The sequence below is a fragment of the Stigmatopora argus genome, chromosome 5 (genome assembly GCF_051989625.1).
Source record: "Stigmatopora argus isolate UIUO_Sarg chromosome 5, RoL_Sarg_1.0, whole genome shotgun sequence".
Lineage (NCBI taxonomy): Eukaryota > Metazoa > Chordata > Actinopteri > Syngnathiformes > Syngnathidae > Stigmatopora > Stigmatopora argus.
In genome coordinates this window covers 4,514,815-4,538,813 of record NC_135391.1, presented here as the reverse complement: position 1 = coordinate 4,538,813, position 23,999 = coordinate 4,514,815, and the positions used below count along the sequence as shown (strand labels likewise).

The 23,999-nt window shown below is 42.0% G+C and overlaps 1 protein-coding gene across 2 annotated transcripts; it reads left to right on the top strand.

Moving 5' to 3' along the window:
- The first annotated feature begins 2,760 nt into the window (after positions 1–2,760).
- msi1b (musashi RNA binding protein 1b) lies at positions 2,761–23,452 on the top strand. 2 transcript variants are annotated; one of them, XM_077601064.1, is made up of 15 exons: positions 2,761–3,033; positions 3,303–3,343; positions 3,609–3,690; positions 3,822–3,906; positions 9,838–9,879; positions 11,445–11,537; positions 15,684–15,732; positions 16,970–17,052; positions 17,131–17,248; positions 18,580–18,660; positions 19,674–19,730; positions 19,904–19,963; positions 20,856–21,010; positions 21,102–21,147; positions 22,425–23,452. In XM_077601064.1, exons 1-14 carry the CDS (start codon positions 2,975–2,977, stop codon positions 21,141–21,143), a joined length of 1,047 nt encoding a protein of 348 aa, XP_077457190.1. In that variant the 5' UTR covers positions 2,761–2,974; the 3' UTR covers positions 21,144–21,147; positions 22,425–23,452. The 2 variants fall into 2 exon arrangements, with proteins under 2 accessions (XP_077457190.1, XP_077457191.1); XM_077601065.1 differs by lacking the exon at positions 19,674–19,730.
- Positions 23,453–23,999: the final 547 nt, after the last annotated feature.

Genomic DNA, 23,999 nt, shown 5'->3' with positions numbered 1-23,999 from the left:
CATTTTCATGCATGTGGACTTTTCAATTCAGAGCATGGCTCTAAAGGATTAACATTTGAAAAATATGAATTGTTTATGGCTCTTTCCATCAAAAAGGTTCCCAACGCCTGATGTAACGTAAGAAACAGCGTGGTCTAAAAAGAAGGCAAATAAAATGTGAGAAGGCCCATGAGAATGAAGCCATCTTTGTTGTTCTTTCAGCTCGAAACCCTCACTTTCTCCGCCTCAATCACCTCCTCGCATTCTCAGGTTCGGGCTATCGCCACCTTCTTTTTTTGTGTAGAGCTCTTGTTACGCCGTCCCGCCACCCCACCCTCGAGAAGATGGCATTATACTGTATTTGGACGTGTAACAGAGCTCTCTGTATCTCTCGGAGACACGCCACTGACCTGTAATTAAGTCCCATTGTGGCTTTTCACAGGGGAAAGCGTCCCCAAAGTGGACAGAGGGTTAGCGTGTTTGGATTCCTGACAGTTCGGCCGCGGTCGTGACTAATTTCCAGCGCGCAAACTGGCTTTATCCAGATAAGGCGCGTACGGCTCAAAACGCATGAACTCTCGCATTTTGCCCAGAAAGCCGCAAGCGGGAGCGATTTGTAACGAGATAGCATCCACGCCGTCTTTCTCTGGCTAATGAGACTTTACAGGCCGCTTTTGTGTACTCGCTGCTAGCGCTCTGTCTCCACGTTCTCCTCGTTGAGCCCCCCCTGCCAAACACCACCACCCCTACCACCACTATTCAACCCCATTGATCATGCATGCAGGAATGGAACCGCCCCCTTCATTGGTGTCCAAATAGCTCTTGTCCCACTTCCAGAGATTCATCTGCTGTGAAGGGCGGGCAAGTTAGAAGAGTGGACACTGCACTATAGCCAGACCATAAAACAAATTCTCTGCCTACACACCTTAAACTAGAAAACTTTACGAGTGTCGAGAAATACACGGAGCCCATCCACATCGGCGTCAATGTGGATGGCTTTTGAGATTCGTCCCAGAAAGCGTTTCCTAGGTTTTTTTAGTCAGCTTCAAGTTTGAACGTTTTCTAATTCTCCCCAAATGCGGTCGTTCTTTAACAGGCGGCTTGTGTGCTGGTTCACTGCTGGACTTTTAAGTATTTAATTAGCGCCAAAGCCTGCTCCGGCTAAGCTTCTCAACGCTGCTTCAACATGTGACCTGGTAACCCGCGTTAAGACCAATCAATTGTAATTCACGTAAAGACAATGGCAGCTTTGACTGGTGCGAGGAGTAAGGTGCATAGTTTTATTTCATCATGGGATCATTTTTTAGAAATATACTTGAAACCGGAGTCGGAACGGTCGAACACTCCCAAGAAAATTGCTCAAAACACTAAGATTCTTTAAAATAAAGTTCATCAAATTAGCGCTATGTATGTTTACTTTGTTTTTTCACCAAAAGCCGGCATGAAATTCAGTTTATTTTTGTGAATGGCACTACTTCACCATCCTATGATCTTCATATATAGATACATGTACAGTATGTACAGTTGTCCTCTTTTGAGCCGAGAATAGTCACGTTTTTATAAAGTTGTATGAGTCGTGATTCAACACATTTACTCAAATTTTAAAGTCACATGTAACATAATCTCCATCATCATCACAAAAGTCACACATTTAAGCCACTAACAACATTAAAATTACAATTGAAATCAAAATACAGCAAAAGTCCCAAAATCTACCAGAACAGAAGGAAAGGCCACACATTGTGCTTTCACAATAAAAGCCAATTCCCCTAACAGGACAGAGCAACCGCAGAAGTGAACATTGGATCAGTTTCCAAGAGCTGATGATACATCGTGTAGTAAAGAAAATACTACCACTAATAATAACTAACTAATTAGAATATACACATATACACATCCCTGCAAATACTGTTATTTTATGCAATACATTCAAAACACACTTAATGACCTGGGAGCAAGATACTACATGCATAATACATAATAATACAAAATACATAAGCTCGTCTGGAACTGGTCTGCTGTGTATGCAGTTTTCATTTATATTATGTGCCTCACCCTCAATCTGGTTAGGTTTGTAGTTAGCTCCTTTAAATCAGGGCTAAACAGGCTAATGTTCCCCATAGCATATTTAGGGAATTTTATTGACAAAATTGTATTTTTGCTGTTTAATAATGAAAAGAAATATCTCAGTTGTTAATTATTGTTTTTATTTAAAAATAGTTTTAAGATGAAACATTTTTTATTGAAAGGTTATATAGTTTAGGCTGTTTTTTTAAATGAACTTTTCTTATTTCGATATGAATGGACTGTAATTTGTCTTTTCGATCTGGCAACTCTTGCGCAGATATCGCAATAATGAAAAGAAATATCTCAGTTGTTAATTACTGTTTTTCTTTAAAAAATACTTTTAAACTGAAACATTTCTCATTGAAAGGTTATATAGTTTAGGCTGTTTTTTTAAATGAACTTTTCTTATTTCGGCATGAATGGGCTGGAATTTGTCTTTTCGATCTGGCAACTCTTACGCAGATATCGTTTAAATATGCTGTGTACTTTTTGTAGTAATGTCAAGCAAATGACATTAGGTGATCACACATTTATGATATAGTAGTATCTCCACTATAACAGAGGAGAATGCATCTGATGCAGCGAGGGCGCTTTTATTTTTGAACCTCCCACCGGAAGTCGCTGACTCCCTGACTCCAACTTTCCCCGGCCGTGGCTCCCGGGTCCCTTGGCGGAGGGATGAGGGAGCGACGGCAGCGTGCTCGGAGTCGAGAACGAGGACGAGGACGACGACGACGACGACGACGACGAGGAGGTGGAGTCTGTCTGTCCCCGCTCGCATCTGGCCCTCTCCCCTCTGACACCACGGGCCAAACCCTCCCCGAGCCTCTCTCTCTCACTCACTGGCCGCCTGTTCCCCCGCACGCCTCGGCCCCGGACACCCTCGGCGAAGCACCCCGCTTACACGCAAACACCAGTCGGGCACGAAATGGACACGGAAGGGAGCCAGAGCAGCCTCTCCACGACGGACTCCCCTCACGACCCCTGGTAAGTCAAAAAGAAAACTTTTTCCCCCACCACCTAGCACGTGTTTTTTTTTTTTTGGGAAGGGGGGGTTGAAACAAGCCTTTCATTCTGCGTGGAAGCTGAGGAGCACACACCCCCACACTGGAAGCCTTCATGTCACATTTACTGATCGTACACCGACCTTCAGTTTCATCAACAACTTTGTTTGTTTGCGCCTTGTAGGCACATAAATATTCCACTTGGCGAATGCCACTTGCCCCTAAGTGAAAATATTCTTTTTCTTTCCACAGCAAAATGTTCATAGGTGGACTCAGCTGGCAAACAACACAAGGTACATCTTTAAAAAAAAATTGCATGAACTCGTTTGAAAAAAAAACCTGCCATTTGTTTATTTTCAGTTTTAGGATGAATGGACCCGTTCATAGAAAAAAATTGTCCTCTTAATATTCCAGTTATTACTCAATCTGGCACTTTTTTAATCCCCGGTTACATCGTTAAAAAAAAAAAGTCAAGTTTGAGTTAGTCTCATATTTCCTTTTATTCCGAAGCTTTATTCTGCACTAATGTGTCCCCTTGTTGTTGCTTTTGTGTCCCAGAGGGCCTGAAAGACTACTTCTGCAAGTACGGAGAGGTGAAGGAGTGTATGGTGATGCGAGATCCGATTACTAAGCGCTCGAGGTGAGCTTGGCGTCCACTCTGAAAGTTTATCTGTCTTCCGTGATTCCTCGCCGCTCATAACATATCATTACGCGTCAACATGCTTTTCGCTGTCATTAATACTTTCGTCCACCCCCCGCCAATGTCCGCAGAGGCTTCGGATTTGTCACCTTCGTGGACCAGGCCGGCGTGGATAAAGTTTTAGCCCAAACCAGGCACGAGTTGGACTCTAAAACAGTAAGTTGTCTGTTTTTTTACTCTTGATTATTGGCTAATCTCATTGGTTGGATTTCTCAACTATGTCCCGTTAAAGTTGACGACACCTTGGGTTATTTTTTACCAAAGCTTTCTATGGCAATGGCGGCTTTTTTTCGGGTACGTTTTGCATGATAAAGCTAGCTTAGGAGCGTCTTTTTTTTTTACTTTCCGCCAGACATTCATGAAAATGTCACCCGGTGTCAATTTCCATAGAAACAAGGGGAACGGAGCTGGGCCACTTCCCTCTTTGCCAATCTTTGGATTTGGCTTCTAGAGAGAGAAGGGGGCCGGGGTGGAGGGGGGCTTTTCTTCCTTGCCTGCCTTTTCTTTTCTGTCCCGAGGGTTGGAAATGACCTCTAGAAATAAAGTTTTTTTTCACAGAATAGGGGGAACACAACCTGAGATCGTGAAGGTGTGACGGCTGCGGCAAATAACTTCTTTGTAACAATTTCAAAGTGAGAAGTGCTTAATTCCACCTTTACTAACCCAACTTGGGAGGTTTTTACCCGCGCACGAGTGGGTATATCTGCGTGTCAGTGATGAATGGGAGATAGTTCCAAACAATGTGGGTCGTTTGGTCACCATAGGGACCACCGCTCCCACCGCTCCCACCTTGCGAGTCCGTCCCTGGGAGTGGCCATGATGGCTGCCGGGTATCCTTAACGCTTTGAGTGCCCAATGTGCAATTTTTGGCTAAATTAAAACCATCAAGTGACAGGCCAAAATAGCAAAAATGCCCAAAAAATACTTTTAAAGTTAGCGCCATGCTAACGAGACGAAAAATTACGGCTAAATTAAAATCGTCCCATGACAGGCTGAAATAGCAAAAACGGCCAAAAACCTTTAAAGTTAGCGCCATGCTAACAAAACAAAAAATTATGGCTAAATTAAAACTGTCCCATGACAGGCCTAAATAGCAAAAATGCCCCAAAAAAGCTTGTAAAGTTAGCACCATGCTAACGAAACGAAAAATTATGGCTAAATTAAAACCGTCACATGACAGGCCAAAATAGCAAAAATGCCCCAAAAATACTTTTAAAGTTAGCGCCATGCTAACGAAACAAAAAATTATGGCTAAATTAAAACCGTCCCATGACAGGCCGAAATAGCAAAAACGCCAAAAAACCTTTAATAGCGCCATGCTAACGAAACGAAAAATTATGGCTAAATTAAAACCGTCCCATGACATGCCAAAATAGCAAAAATGCCCAAAAAATACTTTTAAAGTTAGCGCCATGCTAACGGAACGAAAAATTATGGCTAAATTAAAACGCCCCATGACAGACCGAAATAGCAAAAACGCCTAAAAACCTTTAAAGTTAGCGCCATGCTAACGAAACAAAAAATTATGATTAGACTCCATCTTTTGCCAGCGTGAAGAAATAATCACCTTCTACAAAACAGCAGTTTGAATGTAAACAAAAGAGTGGATGAACATTTAGTTGGACTTTTGGGGGCTTTTTTCATTCCTAAAAGTTTTCATTTTTCAAGAAAAGGCATTCACCATAAATATGTAAATGAGCTTAGAAAAGATAATATTGGTATATTTGGATGCAGAAGAAGCTTCATGCAATTTATCCTCCTAGCATCGGGCAACCAAAGGCTTAAACGAGTCAAGGAAAGAAGCATTTAGTCATGATAAGGAGAAGCTAAAGTCTTTAAAAAAAGTTGCAGCGGAAACTTGAAGAAAAACACAAAAGAACGGGAAACGTACAATGACTTTTAAAAGAACCAGAGTGGCTTTTTTTTTTACCGGTCGTCCTGCTGGCTCTTTAGTATCACTTGCAAGGGACAAGGCCCGTGACACTTTGTGGCACCATGCTTGGACGCCACTAAATCGCCATGGGGTTGGTTTCCATAGTGACTCCCCCCTTACCCCGCTTCTCCACCGTTGAAGAATGGCCGTGTCACAAAAGAAAAAGAAGCCGATAACAATGCACATCACTTACAATTATTTCTTGGCTAGGCCAAGACATATAAACAAGCCTAGTCAAGGAGAGCGAAGGTCACCAATTCCTGCTGCCTCACACGCACGTTAACTGTGAGTTTACCTTTTTTTTTTAATGTTTCTACGTCGTCCTCAACTTAATCCTCCTGGCCTCGGAGGCGTCCAGACTTTGGGGAGGAGGACTTTTTTTTTTTTTTAGTTTGGGGGCTGCTCCTCCAACCTAAACCCCCCCTCCCTCATACAGACAGGTTATCCTGTTAGCAAGGGGAAAGAAAAGGTTCTCCAATAGCAACACAAAGAATGCGCCACGCTGTGAGCGACCGAGTCGCTCCGGCGCTGTCGGAACGAGTGGACCTTTTGCGCACCCGAAAAATACCCAATTTATCGCCACTCTTGGTCGGCGTATTACCGAGACGGGCTAAGCGCCTCCCTTTTTTTGAGTGGTTTCCCGCGCCATCTCCAACGGGGTTCAGTCGGACGCCGACGGCGCGTTTTGTCCGACAGAGTTACCTAGCGGTCACGCCGCTCTGTTTGAGGTCTCGTTAACCGTTTCAGCACCGCGACAGAAACATGACGGGGAGAGCGAGCCTTCCATGCGATTAGTGTGGCTCTCCTAACTAATAGGATTGGAGTCTCAAGCATGCTGAGTGGAGGCTAGGTCGGGCCAACTGTTGCATACTGGAGATGGATTGGACAGTGGATTTAAGCGGTCTGCAATCCAAATGTGCAAAGGGTACTTTTTCTTCATTAAAAGGGATTAGAAATACTGCATAAAGTGACTTTAAAATGACAATAGGCCATATTTTGGACACACATTAGTTATAAGAGTGACAGAAAAAGCTTCATAATGACGTTAGATCCTAATTAGCCTTCCTTTCTCAGCTGCCCTAGCCCCGCCCACTAAAAATCTCCAAGTGGAAGATTGGCACAAAGATTGAGCTGCAGTTTGGTAGCATGTTTTTAATAGGATTTGTTGTTGCCGTGTCATTCTGTCAAGGTGTACTAGCTAGCGTGGGACTAGAATAGTAGAAATGATCATCAATTCTGGTTGTGACATCACCACCTCAAAAAGTGGGCGTGTCTCGGTGAATTGTTATGGAATAATTATGAAATTGTTTTTTTTTTAAAAGGTCATATTTTTTGAATTGGATTTTCTAAATGCAATATTATATTCATGTTGTCATTTTACATTAGCTTGGCTAATTGGCTAACTTTTATTCATAAGATATCTTGTTGCCATTATCATTCTGTCAACATGTACTAGCTAGTGTGGCACTAGTATATTAGAAATGATCATTAATTCTGGTTGTGACATCACCACCCCAAAAAGTGGGCGTGTCCTGATGAATTGTTATGGAATAACAATGAAATGGGTTTTAAAAAAGGTCTGTTTTGGGCGCCAAATATGATTTTCTAAATGCAAAATTACATTCTTCCCGCCACTTTACATGATCTAGGCTAATTGTCTAACTCTTATTCATAAGATATCTTGTTGCCATGTCATTCTGTCAATGTGTACTAGCTAGCGTGGCACTGGAATATTAGAAATGATCATCAATTCTGGTTGTGACATCACCGCCCCCAAAAGTGGGCGTGTCCCGGTGAATTTTTATGGAATAATATGAAGTGGGGAAAAAAAGGTAATTTTGGGGCGCCAAATTTCATTTTCTAAATGCAAATTTACATTTGTGTCGTCATTTTACATTGTCTAGGCTAATTGGCTAACTACTATTCATAAGATATCTTGTTACCATGTCATTTTGTCAACGTGTACTAGCTAGTGTAGCACTAGAATATTAGAAATAATCATCAATTCTGTTTGTGACATCACCGCCCCAAAAAGTGGGCGTGTCCCGATGAATTGTTATGGAATAACTATGAAATGGTTTTAAAAAAGGTCATATTTGGATTTTCTAAATGCAAAATTACATTTTTGTCGTCATTTTACATTATCTAGGCTTATTGGCTAATTCTTACACTTTATTTTTCACTTGATCCTTCTAACATATCTTCATACAGTTAAGTTGTCCAGGTAATAGCTTACATAACCTGACTTTTTCCAAGTAGGGTATGTTGACTTTTTCTATCCAGCGAAGATGGGAAAAGGAGATTGCTCCCATTTCCTAAAGCGCTTTCAATTATATCGGGCTTCACCTCTCTACCCTTGCGGCAAGGTCGCGTCTTTGTATGCACGCGGCTCCGAGCCGCACGCCCCAATCATTTCAACTCAAACTCATTTACACCATTTCTTCGGCGGGCATCGATCCCTAGACATTTTTATTATTTTTTTTACCCCGTCTCCCAAATCAACTCTGATTATTTAATGTCCACGATTTCCCTTCCCGCTGGCGTTCTGCGTGGCGCCCTGTTTGATTTTGTTTGTTTGTGTGTGTCTTGTTTGTTTTTGAATGTGCACAGGAGTGTCGGCCATCAGGATGGTTGGCGACCGGAGGTGACTATCAGAGTAGTCTAGCCACTAGAGCAACTAAACTGTAGCCTCTGCATCTGATCCTCCAGATTTAGCCTTTAGTCTTCTCACTTTTTTTTTATAGAAGAGAAAGAAACAAACCCGTGGCAATCTCGACGCGTGTTTTCCAGCAGAAACACGCTGTCGTTCTCAATCTGGTAAACGCATGTGATTTACCATAGAGGCTCTAGCTAGCAATCTACTGTATTCCGTAGTTTAACTTTACCCTCTCACGGTCGCAAACTAATCTTAGCGCCGTACCGCCTGGCCATCTGTTAGCGTAAACGGCGGTACGGTGTCGAGTAGTCTAGTTGATCTTTACCTCTATTAGATGGGTTTAGATGGAAATGCAACTTGTCTATGTTGACGTTCTCACCGCATGGTGTGATGCTCTTTTTTCCTAACATTGGTTTGAAAACAACAACAACAAAAATAAGGAAAAGAAAGAAAGAAATGTAGAGTAGCAATTTAGCAACCGCCTAGCAGATCAGCATCCGGAATCGCAGATCCTCGTAGACGAGCTTGACGCCACGTGTCGTCCAAGGGAAGTAAAAACAAAAACAAACTAACACAAACAAACAAAATGTGGCTGGATCTACTGTTGCCGCAGGGTCGGATTGACAGGTCCCTCTTCTCTGTTCCGTATTGGTCAAATCGGCCGCCTCTCGCGATCGGTTCACCCCGTCTCCGACACACTTCCCCCGACGGGTCTCCGCCCCTCCTCGCAGAGGCGAGGTGGGTTTTGTGATTGTGGTACCCGTGCGAGATTCCAGGAGCTCACATGTCACATGGTGGTGACGAGAGAGGCGCCGGTTCGCTGGATGTTCCCAGGCATTCCACCTGAGCGCCCCGCGCCGCACACATAATAAGGACAATCCCATTGAATATAGCTTTGCACGTTGTCCAACAAATTTGAAAATTCGGTTTTCAAAATCACGTCTACGTATGTTTGGATCGTTCAACGACATCCGAGCGGTTTTTTCTCCTTTTGGCTTATTGGGAACAACAGGGACAAGGGAATTTTAATTTGTAAAAAAAAAAAAAAAACATCATAAGAGACAATGGATTTGGATTTGATTTCCATTTTTTGGGGTTGCAAACTGGTCTCAATGTGTGTCTTAATTCACACGATATTTCCAAGTTAATAATATGCTTCAAAGTGTAATCACCTTTAAATAAGAAGCAACATTCATTGGCTAAAATGTTTTGAAACGGTGTCGTTTTATTTTCTTTTTCAGTGGTTTAAGAGCAGGCTGTTTGTTTTTGAAAAATAACAATTTTTAGGGAGAAAAGGCTGGAAACAGAGGAAGAATTTTCCTATGTTGATTTAAAAAAAAAAGCAGCATTATTAATAATAATAATTTTTAAAAAATATGCAGACGTGGAATTGGTCTTTTTTTAAATGTGGAAATGCCAAAATTTAAAAGACTCAAGTGTAAAAAGGACACATCCCATCACTTAACGGAGCTTTTTGTCTCTCTATTATCTTGTATAGATTGATCCCAAAGTGGCATTTCCCCGGAGGGCTCAACCTAAGGTGAGTTCCATTTCATATCAATTTATGATAACTGCCATGCACTGTTCTGGGTTATAGCTTTCAAGTCTTAACGATTTGCTTCCAGCGTGGAACCCTTTTTTTTGCGGTCCTTCATTAATCAAGTCTCACAACTTTAGCGATCCATTGTTAGCGAATAGCACCTCAAAGCACACTACGCCTTGTCACAGCCATTTTGCGACGTGTCGAGGTGACGTCTGACTGTGAAGAAAAGGCTCAAGTGTCTATTTACGTGACGTAAAAAAAAGGACTCTGAGGAAGTGCCATATTATTTTTTATTATTATTAAACCCCCCCAAAAACATTGGAGGAAGAGCTATTTGCCCAAAACGACCTCCGCAAAGTCCCCAAATTGTACCTCCTCATTTTGAACACATTAATTTAGCAAGCAATTGAAATGATTCATTTCCGAATTAAATCACGTTACGACGGTACGCAAAAAGGAAGGTCTCTTTTTGCAGACTGCGTGACTTTTATGCAACGAACAGCAGCTTGAAATGGAGCTCAGACGTGAGGACATGTTGTCCGGTGTCATAGCTGTAAATCTGGCTGATCTCTTTTCCTACTGAGTACAAACAGAAACACATCCAAGCAACCGACTGCTAATCAGATGTGTTTAAAAAGCTACAGCCATTCTGTCGCCCCTTTTTTTTTGTTAATACACGAATACACGGATACGCGGAAAGGGAAAATAGACGTTTTTTTTGGGGAGTGGCATGCTGCTTATCCTGCTGTTGTTCGGCCAAGACTGTTGGAAAAGCCCAAAATAATTACAGGTGTTAAGTGCAGGCTGTACCCAAGCAGTCCTTTGTGTCCTGTACATACAAAGTGGCTTTTAAATTAAATCAGGCCCACATGCAAAACTGATTTAACTGCTTAAAATGTGTTTTTTTTATTTTTTTACTGATGTATTGACCCCAAAAAACAATAATTTGAAGCATTTTTTTTTCTATTTAGAAGATGAATGTGATAAAAAATGAGTTGTGTAACAAGAAGAATTTCAGATAAAAAAAATATGTTTAAAGGATGTGTTACAAATGAGAAATCATGTTAAAAAGGGTTCAGTCCCTTTTTCGGAAATTAATTAATAATTCTGGTTAACTGAAGAGTTTGTAGTCTGACACCGACTCGTTTCTGGGTGCAAATTTTGACATTGATATCAGGCAGGAAATGAGTTAAATAGTGTACGATGAAATTTGAAATAAAAAGAATCCACTCTAGAGTATTATTAGGGTCCCAAATCACTGTGTATTTCTGATTTCATACATTTTAATTGGAGCCATTGTATTTTTATTAACATATTTTTTAATACTTGTATTTTTTAAATAAAATATTGAACAGGCAATGATTGCCCATAAAAAAATATATGTAGTGAATAAGGTTATCAGGTGGGCCACACCTGTATATCAAATTATGTTAATATTATAGGCCAAAATGAGATGCCAGATCCTTATTGTTTTTTCTTTTTTTTAAATTTGCCAAAATGGTCACTGGCAGAATAAAGAATGAAAAGTGATTGTTGTCATTTCCCGTTTTAAATCTTAACAGTTAGTGACTCGCACCAAGAAGATCTTCGTCGGAGGCCTGTCGGTCAACACCACCTTAGAAGACGTCAAGCAATACTTTGACCAGTTTGGAAAGGTCAGTCTTAATGGATTTTATCAAAGTGTCGCAAATCATTTTTCCGTCATTACGACGTTATCGAGACACCGATAGAAGGCCCGATCGGCGGACGGGCGCTCGGAAGTGAAGGAGTTACTGGGGAGAAAAAAAAGGCTTGTTGGAGAGGCTGGCCGGGGGCAAACTAAAGAGGCTGAGAGGCTCCTGGGGGCCCGAGCTGGGCAGGCCAAGTTAGGGGGGGGGGATACTGGAAGAGTGCGGAGGGGGGGAGTGGGGGAGCTGGGTGAAAAAGTTTTGTGGCCGCTGTATGGTGATGGTGAGGAAGGAGGAGGGATTATCAGAATCTGAATTAATCTGATGTAACAGCTGCTCCTACCCACAACCCCCTCCTGACCCGTTACCGTGGTGACCTGGCTTGCCCATTGTCCCTAAGTAATTCTGCGGGTAAGGGGGTTTTGTTCTGAAGGAGGAGGGACGAGGTGCCGTTCGGGGGTGTTTGCGTGTGATCGGTGGGGGTCAACTTGAGTTTAGAAACAATTTAAAAAAGGAAGAAAAAATGGGAAAAGTTGATTAAGATGCTCGAGGTTTTTTGTCGTGTCATCTCATCTTCGAAATGTTTGTTCAGAAGCTTTTTCCAAGTTGTTTTTCATGTCGTTCAACACGTGTTATTGTATAGTGCGGAGGGAGAGAGAGGGGACCGAGGGTCCACAAAGGCACCAATGAGAGAGGGTGGGCTTGATTGAGAGAGGTTTGTGGAGGCGTAAAAGAGGGAAGTGGGGCAAAGATGGGGTGTGGGGGAGATTTACAAAAGCTATTACAAAGGCAGACAAATATTTGCTTCATTTTCACTTAGATGCCTCGCATATATTTTGGAGTTTGTCCTGAGAAAAGACAAAAAAAACACCCAACTTTTTAGTAAGTGCTAACAGGTCCAAAGTTTTTCAAAGTCGGACATGTTAAAAGCGCCCGAGTCGGGGTTATTTTGGCGGCCTCCCGCTTCTTCGTCATCCCCCCCCCGAGCTCCCATCTCAATCATAGCCGGGAGATGAATTTTTCCGAGAGAGATATCGAGGGATGGCCGGTGAAATGTGGGCTCCAGCCATCCATGGAAGTTCCTGATTAGACCGCCTCGCTGGACCTTTTGTGTCCCGTCGTGGCGAGGACAAAGGAGCGCGGGGTGGGATGGGCAGGGGATAACGGGGAAGATGAGAGCTGGAAAAAAAAAAAAAAAAAAAAAAGAGGGGAAAAGGGAATATTGTCCAGTGGCACACCATTAAAGAGCTGGCGCTTTGAAATATTGACCAATGATGTGGCGCTTAACGCACTTTGCGTCGTTCAAAGAGTGTTTTTCCTGCTTAACGTTGACTTCCTGACCTCTCTTCTTTTTTTGACGTTTAATGTGGAATCACAACACTTGGACAAAGCGTGTCCTGGATGTTTTGACGCAGATGTGTGGACGCTTGCTTTTTTTTTTGCCAATAAAAGCAGCAGATTGGCCAAAGGTGTCAAACTTTGGTTGGCGGGCCACATTCATGCCAGCCAGATCTCATGTGGGCCGGCCCAAAAACTTTTGTTCGTTCATTCGCCCCTCCCGGTCAAAACTAATTGGACATCTAGCGCTGTCATTGGCACTGAAAAAAACGAGCATTCACAGCCAGTTTAACTGAATTGAGAATTTACCAATGTCAATAGCAGGCTTACTTTTTCGTCACTTCTTTTTTTTTTACTTCCATTTTAGGATACTTACAGGCAATGTTCCCTCTAATTTTTTGTTTGTCTGGGCAGAAAGACAACCTCCCTGAGGACACTGAGTACCGGTGTGAGCAACATCATCATTGCTCGCTATGGGCACACACTAGTATCACACCTGCTATAAGCAGGTGTATGTCTACTACACATAAATGATTTAGTAATAATAAAATGTAATGATTAATATCTATGAATGGGCGGCCCGGCGGATGAGTGGTTCGCGCATCGGCCTCACAGCTAAAAAAAAAAGGGATTTTATTTTGTGCGCTCCATATGATTTGCTGTGCGCAGAGAAGACGAGAGGAGTGCGCAATTGCGCATGCGCGCAGTTTAGAGGGAACATTGCTTACAGGTCCCTTCTGGTAAATTTCGGATCATTTCCTATTCATTTTGAGACCCCCTAGTGGGCCACTTTGGGCCCGCGGGCCGCACGTTGGACACCCCCGTGACAGGCCCTACCTTTGCGTTGAAAGGAAGCCACGAATTGAGGTCCGCTTACACGCTGACGCTCCTGGCTCACCTTTGACCTTTCTGCAGGCAAGCTGCCCTGGCCTGGGGAGATTTAAGAGTCACACACACACACACACACACACACACACGTTCTCACTCTCTCGCACGCATATAGTGCGCCTCACTACTATGTTTATTACACGTCGCCTTATTATAGATCACGAACGCGCTCTAATGCATTTACCAAATGTTTATTTGAGCGTCAATTCAACGGTCCGTGATTAGAGTGAACATGGAGAAAAAGATTTGACACTTGGGAGCCAATTGTGTGTGGAAAGGCAAAAGTATAATTTGATGAGTCATGCTCATTTCAATGCCCCTTATTACTTTACTGAATTCGATAAATTGGACTTTGCTGAGCTACAACACATACATAGTCCTTTTTTTTGGTAAGATAAACAAAAAAAAGTGTAACAAAACAAAAAAATGTGGTAAAATATACTGGTGTTAGATAGTTAGCATGTGGGATAGCTGCCCTTAGTCATTAGCATAGGAACCAAAACAATGTGGCTTTAGCTAGCATTTTTGACACGGCTAGCATTGCCAAAATTGTATTAGTAAAAAAAGGCCAGTTTTAATTTCACATGGTAAATTATTTGATTTTCAATTGCCATGTATGCTTGTAGATACGAGGATGATAAATGTAAGGTTTTTGAGTCATGGCGTGATGGTGCTTCTGCCTCTAATTTGAACTTTTACAATCTCACTTTTTTTCTTTTTTTTTTTTTTTACCTGTGACCCACTTTTTAATTTGATATTCCATGATAAAACCAAGAAGAATTATTTTTCTATTGGCGCATACGCCCTCTGCTGGCTCTTGTAATCTTGTCACGTCATTGTTTTTTAAAGAAAGCTGATGGCAATATTACATCAATTACTTTTTTGGGTTCAACTTTAATAGTTATGAACCTGCGTCATTTCATTGCTGTGTAAAAATCCGTAAAAATTCTCAAGTTCCCAAGTAACTTTTTGGTAGAAGATTCACTAAAAAACAATCCTCCTTCCCTGCCAACCCTCCCTCTTCCAATGAATTAGCCGTCTCCTCCTGAAGGATAAAAAGACCCTCGCAATTGTGCCTCTTTTTATTTATTTATTTTGACAGCGTCAGAAAAAAAACACCTGTGTCTTTGCAGTTTAAAGAAAGGTCGGACTGGTGGCCGAGTAGGAATGGCGGCCTAGTGTGCCAACAAACAAAACCTCCGGGGCTCTTTGTTCTTTCTGTCTCTCCCTTTTGTCTTTTCTTCCGCCTCCCTTTCCACTTTGACCCAATCTTTTTTTCCCCCTTTTTTTTCTTCTTTCCCCTGACTCTCTTACAGCTCTCTGTACTCTCTTTTCAGCAGATCTCCACCTGTCGCTATTCCTCTCGCTATCACCCCCCCCCTCTCTCTCACTCTTTGGCTTTCTCTTTCTTTCTCATTTTCTCTCATCGAGTCTCCCTCCACCTGCCCGCAAGATTCACCTTTCTGTATAGCCGCGTTTCCCTCTTTGTGCCCAGCTTTGTCTCAGCGCCGCTATTCCCACCAGCGCATTCATTTGATGTGGCTCGGGCCCTTTCAGGAGCGCCTTTTGTTTTGTATGGTTGCCATGGGAATGTCAAACTTTGGAGGGCAAACAGGGGGCAGATTAGGCGCTCTCCGAGGTGGACGTTGACTTTTGAGCTTTGCGCGCCACTCATTATGTACATTAGGCCTCGTTCATATTTCCTTCTTTCATAACCTGCCACTTGCCTCCAGTCACCTCCCTCCTCCTCCTCCTCTTCCTCCTCCTCCTCCTCCTTGCTTCGCGTCCGTCCATCTGTCGCCGAGCCTCCCGACAGAACTTGAGAAGGGCTGAGGTCAGGCAATATGCCGTGTGACGAGAGAGGGAGAGAGCGCCGCCTAACCGTCTTATTTGTGCCCCCCACCCCAGGTCGACGACGCCATGCTCATGTTCGACAAGACCACCAACAGGCACAGAGGTGAGACGCGCTGACCTCCGCCCGTTTCCTACCTTTGCCGGCCAGCTCTCGCTCAAGTTACGAGCGGTCTTCCTGGATAGCGAATCGATCCCCCAGCCCCGCCCCTTCAACCCCCGCCGAGCTCCTTCCTGTGGGCTGAGCTGGAGGAGACAAACGGGGCTAGTCTAATTAGCCAGTCCGTTAATCAGGATCAGGATAAAGCCTCCTTGAGAGCCTCCTCCCCACCCCGGGACTGATCGATTATGACAGCCTACCAGCTTTGCCCCGGCCTTCTGGCCAGGAAGGGAAGGGGGGAGGGAGGAGGGAGGAGAAGGAGGAGTGCGCTTGGGGGTGTTTCTAACTCATTGGCTGCCATTGACGTGGAGAGGCTAAGCAGAGTTGCTTTAGAAATGAACTTTTTTTAAATTGGCCACACAGTAATGTTGGCATATGCGTGTGCGGTCGATTGGTCGCCGATCTTTTGGTCGCGGTCTTTTGGTCGCCCCGACCGCGACAACGGGCGACCAAAAGACCGGCGACAAAACAAGGTAAAACAACACGGTCTACGCATCAATATAAGCCAACAATGGCCATGAGCAGTTTCACTGAGCCGACGTGTGAGTGTAGAAGAGTTTGTATGTACATGCGTTGTCCCTTTAAGAAGCTACGTCAGTCAGGGTCTTAACAAGTTCTCCAACAAAAAACAATAACAGTCTGGGAAATTTTGAGCTTTTCTTTAGCCTAATAATGACTAGGGCATTAAGTATGACTAAATAGTAATTTGCAGTTTGTATTTAGGGAATTTGAGCAACGATTTAAATGGTAATTATCACTTACCTTCCGGGCGACCAAAAGACCGGCGACCAATCGACCGTGTACTGGCATACGACCATAAAAAAATCATTCCTATTTTTGTAAATACCGTATTTTCACGACTATATGGCGTATCACATTTAAAGGCGCAGTGTCAGTAACAAGTGCTTTTTTCTGTATTTGACACACACACAAGACGCATCGCATTTAAAGGCGCACCCACTAGATGGTGCTGCGCTAAAGGGACTGTCAACAAAACAGTTAGATAGTTCAGCCAAACTTTATTAATAGATTACAAATCAGCTTTCTGACAAGTCCATTCACTCCCAACATGAATAAAGAACAGTTTTTTTTATTTTCTCCAAGGTTAAAGTGTTAGTATTTTCGTGACACAGCAATAGCACAATAACTCATGTTGAACAGAAATGTTTTCCGTCCTCGTCAGGATTCGGCTTCGTGACCTTTGAGAACGAGGACGTGGTGGAGAAAGTCTGCGAGATCCATTTCCACGAAATTAATAACAAAATGGTCAGATATTTCCACTAATTTAGCTCTGACTTAGCCCGAGCATGTTTTTTTAAACATTTTTTTCCTCCTTGGAAACAGGTGGAATGCAAGAAAGCCCAACCCAAGGAGGTGATGTCCCCCACCGGCTCGGCCAGGGGGCGCTCTCGGGTGATGCCCTATGGAATGGACGCTTTCATGCTGGGGATCGGCATGCTGGGTAAGTTTGGAAAACTCCAGAGCAGAAGGAGGGAGGAGTGGCTCTTCTCTCTCTCATCTGTGCTTCTTGAAAACTTTTTCCCTGAACTTTTGGCCTCAGCCGCTTTGAAAATCACATGACGCATCATATAAAGGAAGCTGACCAATCAAATGGCTTTCTTAACTTTGCCGTGTAGCTTAGATCGTCTCCATCTAAACTTCAAAAGTCACCCGGCGAGGTGGCATCGCTTCCAATATGCAACACTTCAGAACAAGAAGCCTTGGCTTCATTTAGTGTTCTTAGGGTGTCTTTTTTTTAAATATCTGAACAATTTAGAGTCTAAATTGCCTCTAACGAGCCCCTATCCAGTCAGTTTTCCATATCTCCCTCCTCTACCACACCTGAATCAAATGATCAACTCATCAGCAAGCTGTCCAGAAGCTTGATAACGATCCCGATGATTTGATTCAGGTGTGTTGGTGGGGGGGATACATGGAAAACAGACTGGATAGGGGCTCTCGAGGACTGATTTAGACAGTCTATACATAGACAAAAATATTATTCCAATTCCACGTAGTTTTTTTTTATGTCAACTCAGTGCCAATTAATACCCGAGTCTGGATCGATACACATTTCTTAATATGTCCCAAATATTGACACTTACGTGATCATCAATGTTGGAAAATATGAAAGTATTCTGACTAGTGAGCGAGTTTGATTTGCGTTGGTAACTAGACGTGTTAATGCTGCCACCTGCTGTTCAAACGGTCAACTGCAGCTTTGTATGGGATTGGAATCCGTTTTTAAAAAAAACATCTTTTTATGGGTCGATACAAAATAACCTTGAAAATGACACCAAAAGCCCAATTTCTTTCATAAAGAGTTTGTTGAAACCACATAAGGACATTTTAGGAGAGAAAATGGGATAATCGGTTATGTTTCTTTCTAGATGTTTGTTTTTTATTATGTTTTTCAATCATATCTCACGAAGTAATCATCTCTGAAAGAACATATTTAAAAGGCTATCAATAAAATGTTTGTTTCATTGTTTGTACCTCCAAAACAAGACCAAAAAGTACCATATTTTTGCAGGAGTAAGCATTTTTGCGCTATTAAAACGTCAGTTATTTATTTGGTTACCAAGGCAACCAAACCCAATATAATACATTACAATTTATCTCACTGAAAAATGATATTTTGTTGCACTACGTAGATCAAAATATGGCCTGCGCTGATGAGAATTTTCCCACATTTGTCTTGCACAAATCTTTATCTCTGCTTTTTTTTGCTTTTTCCTCTCGTAACGAGAACGTCGTCACATCTAAACTTCATCACCGCTGTTTCCTCCAAAGGTTACCCAAGCTTCCAGACCGCCACCTACACGAGCCGAAGCTACGCCGGCATCACCCCTGGATACACGTACCAGTTTCCTGGTAAACACAGCACCCACACACATCTTGAAGCTGGATGCTAATTTGGTTTGCGGGGCTGTTAGGTGAGAAGCGGGATTAAATTAGAACGAGTTTGACACACTGGCACAGAAAAAAAAAGGAAAAAAAATGGAGCAATAGCGCAAGTGAACACTAATTATTCCTTGAATGTTTTTCTTTCTATGCCATCTTCAGATTAATGCCATAGAATGGAAATAATTCCAATTCCCATAGCTGACATCTGACATCATTTTTTTCCACTAAGTGTAAAGTGCTGCTTGCAAAAGTCAGGGCGTGGCTTCACACCTCTTTTTTTAAACATGTACAGCTGCCATAAAACTATTCATTTAGAAATACTATAACAAAAATTTCCTCTTGGCTTTGTTTTGTTCTATGATTGCTATATTTAAATTCAAGACACCCACGCATAAAAATTCAATTTACAAGCTCAGCTGTATGTTGTCAAAGTGGCGGCCTGGGGGCCAAATCTGGCCCGCCGCATCATTTTGTGTGGCCCGGGAAAGTAAATCATGAGTGCTGACATTCTGTTTTAGGATCAAATTAAAATGAAGAGTATAGATGTATATTAAATTTCCTGATTTTTCCCCCTTTTAAATCAATAATTGTAATTTTTTAATCATTTTTTTCTGTTTTTAGTTCAAAAATCATTTTGTAAAATCTAAAAATATATTTTTTTTAAAGCTAAAATAAACATTGTTTTAGATCTATAAAAAAACTGAATATTCAGGGCTTTTAATCCAGTTCTTTTAATCCATTTATATAAAAATATATCTAAATATTATATCTAAAATGGTCCGGCCCACATGAAATCGAGTTGACGTTAACACTCCTGTTGTAGACTATTGTGATCCCCCAACAAATCCCGCTTCTCCATCCTGAAACCCCTCCAGCCCTAAGAAGGCTGTCCTAGTTTGAATTTTCCACACTTCCCATCCTCGCCACCGGGGTGTGTTTTGGTGTTTTAGGATTGAAAATCACTCTGTTTCTGTTTTTAGAGTTCCACTTAGAGAGGACTCCCCTTCTGACTTCACCCCACCCCCCCGAACTTACAGGTCAGTCAACCAACCCCCGCTTCTGGCTTTCCAAGCAGCAAGCCTTCAATCACGTCCGCGTCGGCGTCTCACCCCATTAGCCTTTTGCTTTTTCGCTAAAACGGACAGTCTTTTTCATTGTTTGAATTCATGGCGCTCATTAAACGTGGACCTTTCTCTCTCTCTCTCTTAAGCCATTCCCCTCACGGCCTACGGACCAATGGCGGCAGCAGCGGCGGCGGCGGTAGTCAGAGGTGGGGATCTTTAGTTCCTGATTTGACCACACGACGTGTTTACTGCACATTACAAAGATAACGTGAATGGATGGAACTTATTAAATCCCATCATCCTATCATTTACACGTTGACGGTATTCTTCGGAGTATAAGTCGTGCCAGCCAAAAAATACACAAAAGGACGCACTGGAGCACATGTGTCAAAGTGGCGGCCCAGGGGCCAAATCTGGCCCGCCGCATCATTTTGTGTGGCCCAGGAAAGTAAATCATGAGTGCCGACTTTGTGTTTTAGGATCAAATTAAAATGAAGAGTATAGATGTATATTACATTTCCTGATTGTCCCCCTTTTAAATCAATAATTGTCATTTTTTTATCCATTTTTTCAGTGTTTTTAGTTCAAAAATCCTTTTGTAAAATCTAAAAATATATTTAAAAAAAGCTAAAATAAACATTGTTTTAGATCTATAAAAAACTGAATATTCAGGGCTTTTAATCCAGTTCTTTTAATCCATTTTTTTAATTTCATCAGAAAGCTAGAAGAAATATACGTTAAACAATAGTAAAATGAGAACAACAGGCTAGTTGGCATCTGTTAATTCAAACGTTCAAGTCCGAATTCAGAGATCAAAGTCGACATTCTGACTTGAATACAAAGTCAATTTTTTTTTACTTCCCCGAGTCCTTTTCTGTAACATTTTCAGAATTCTAACTTCAAAGTCAATCCACCTTTTTTGTAATCTTCTTCCCTGGCCCTCATCTTCCTCCGTAAATGATCATCGTCAATCATTGTCACCAAAACTCCCCTAACAATATCCACGAATCTCCCCAATTAGTCAAAGTTAACATTTTACGTGTCGTGATGAGAATCCAATCGATGGCATCGCTGACTGTGATCTTACGGTGCCTTCAGGTACGAACCCATCTCGCACAGCTGGCTTTTTGGGAACCAGTAGCCCGGGTCCAATGGCGGACATTTATGGAACAGCCGGTCAGGAGTCAGCGGTCAGCGGTTACCTCAGTGCCGCCAGTCCCGCCCCTACCGCCGGATTCAGCCACGGTCTCGGGGTGAGCATTTGGTCCATTTTTGTATTTTTATTTTATTTATTTTTTTGGGGGGGGACAAGAAAAGTTGAAGCTTTAATTTTTCCTCCTGCAGGGCCCTTTGATCGCCACGGCCTTCACTAACGGCTACCACTGAGAATGTGAGTTGTGAGGAAATTACACTTACTAACCATTACAGTAATCCCTCGAATATCGCAGTTAATGTAGACCAGACATACCGTATTTTGCTGTTTAATATACCCGGGTATATTAAAGTTTGTTCGCCATTTAATATACCCCTGCCGTTTAATATATCCGGGTATATTAAACGGCAACTCAGCTTTTGTGGCAAAATTTGTAAGGTGTTCCTGGGGGCATAATTATAGATACTTAAGTTCATTAAAATTCCAAGTCACACTTTATTCAGCAGTAAGTTGTTTTAACCTGAGCAGTAAGTAGTTTTAGTCTGCAAAACGTTGATGCACCCCGTCACAGCTTATAGAGTGTGCAGTGCACATGTGTCAAAGTGGCGGCCCGGGGGCCAAATCTGGCCCGCCGCATCATTATGTGTGGCCCGGGAAAGTAAATCATGAGTGCCGACTTTCTGTTTTAGGATCAAATTAAAATGAAGAGTATAGTTGTACATTAAATTTCCTGATTTTCCCCCTTTTAAATCAATGATTGTAATTTTTTAATCATTTTTTTCTGTGTTTTTAGTTCCAAAATCATTTTGTAAAATCTAAAAATATATTTAAAAAAGCTCAAATAAACATTGTTTTAGATCTATAAAAAAACTGAATATTCAGGGCTTTTAATCCATTTATTTAAAAAAATCTAAATATTATATCTAAAATGGTCCGGCCCACATGAAATTGAGTTGACGTTAATGCGGCCCGCGAACCAACCCGAGTCCGACACCCCTGGCGTAAGTGGATCGTACCTTCCCGTTTGTGCGCCATTTAATATACCCCTGCCGTTTAATATACCCGGGTATATTAAATGGGGGGTTTATTAAACAGCAAAATACGGTAGTCAAAAAATCGCAAAGTAGGGTAACCCTTATTTACAAAATAAAAAAATACAAATTAAAAAAAAGTCCTAGTAGCAAGAGTGGCTTCCGCTTACGAGTTTCAGCGTGGATTTTCACATTTTTATGACCTTAAAAAAACCAAATAAATAAATAATAGCTGAAAAACATCGCAAAGTAGTGAATTCGCGATAATCGAGGGATTACTGTATTTTCATAGCTGAGTAATTGATGTTGATGAGATATTCATTCATCTTTGGTCTATTTTTAGTCAACATTGTCTCTAAATAATTGGACCATCAAAATAGTCACGGACTACTTATTATTTTATTCGTCGTCGATTAATCGTGGCAACCCTAGCGTAGAGGCGTATTGCATGTGACATATACTAATTTATTTTTGCAATTTCAGCTCAGAGTTGTCGACGGACGGAGATTTGGAGGGAGTGGAAGCCACTTTGGCGTTCTGTACCTTCGTTTTTCTCGCCCTCACACAAACACACACACACACAAACACATACACACACTTACACACACAACCTCAAACACAGCACAGTCTTACAACCTCAACCCAGCCGACCGGCAGCAAAATCCACTTTTGGAAATTTTTGGAAAGCAGGCAAAGAATTCAAAACATTGCACATGCTGTATTTGTAGTGTTACTTTTTGGGGTAATGGTTTATTCTGCCATTTTTATTGTTATTTCCTTTGAAGCAATGGCTGCAATTTGTCTTCTCAGCTCGTTCGACCTCCGAACCCGAATCCTCGAGAGTGTTAACAACACATTTGTAACGGATTTTACTTTTAACTTTGGTCTCGGTAGGTTTTAACAAAATGTTACACGTAAAGCGTGAAGGCGGCCCATTGGTCAATGATGTGGTAGGCTGAATTGAGCTGTACAATGCTGTAAAATAATGTAAATAGGACTTTTCTGCGGGGTTCAAAAAAGTGGGGGTGGGCCATACTTTTAGGGTACGGGACGTTTCGTCAGAGAAGTTTGCGTTTGATCCTCGATGTTGGCAACTTTGCTTAGGCATTTCACTTCCTGTCACTCGACTGCGATTTCGTTTTGTTCGGCTTTTACGGGAAGAACGTTTTTACGCGTCGAGGAGAGGAAAACACTTTTTCTTACGTTGTCATATTGTTTCACTGTGATTTTTGAAGATGTGAATATTGTTTGTGGGAGAACATGAAGGACTTCACTAGCCTGTTGACACACACACACATATACACACATATACACACACATATACACACAGATTTAATCACAGCACACATGCCGACGGCTGCTGATTGTGTGTCGCATGTGGTTTCTTAAACGTTGACCCGATGTAAAAATACGCTGTTTTGGGTTGGGGGAGGTATCTCCGTTGCAAATGTGAACATTTAATTTCATACCTGTCAACCTCTGCCGATAACTGCCCTTATAAATGATTATGATTCCCCTTACAAACCCCCAAAAAACCTTACAAACACCGTACGACGTACGGTGTTTGTAAGGTTTTTTGGGGGTTTGTAAGGGGAATCATAATCATTTATAAGGGCAGTTATCGGCAGAGGTTGACAGGTATGTAATTTGACTTTTTCTTGATACATTAACAACTTTTGTCCAAGTTATTTCATTTTTTCTTTCCTCAAAAGGTGGCTTTTTTTCTTTTTTTTTAATCACCTTTGCACCATCACGCAAATCCTCTGGAGGTCACGACTACACTGATGTGACGGCTATTTTTAGACCAAAAGAGTTGTGAACAAAGTGAATAGGATGTTGCACTGGCTGGCCAATAAAAGGGCAGAAGAACAAAGCACTCCATGTTTCATAAAAGGTTTTCATATTTTCTTAGATATTCACTTAAACTGCAGCAGTGGTTTTGATGCCGTCATGAATGGGGAAGGAAAACAACAACAACTTGTCAACACTGTAAACTTTTCACAGGTTTTCTTTCCTGTCGAGTTATTTCTTGGGAGAAAACAAAAACCTTTTTAAATT

Bases quoted from the DNA above. Each gene is read 5' to 3' on its own strand.
- msi1b (XM_077601064.1), top strand. From the start codon at position 2,975: ATGGACACGGAAGGGAGCCAGAGCAGCCTCTCCACGACGGACTCCCCT. The intron at 3,691-3,821 runs GTGAGCTTGGCG...CAATGTCCGCAG, and splicing joins CCGATTACTAAGCGCTCGAG to AGGCTTCGGATTTGTCACCT. The intron at 19,731-19,903 runs GTCAGTCAACCA...CTCTCTCTTAAG, and splicing joins CCACCCCCCCGAACTTACAG to CCATTCCCCTCACGGCCTAC.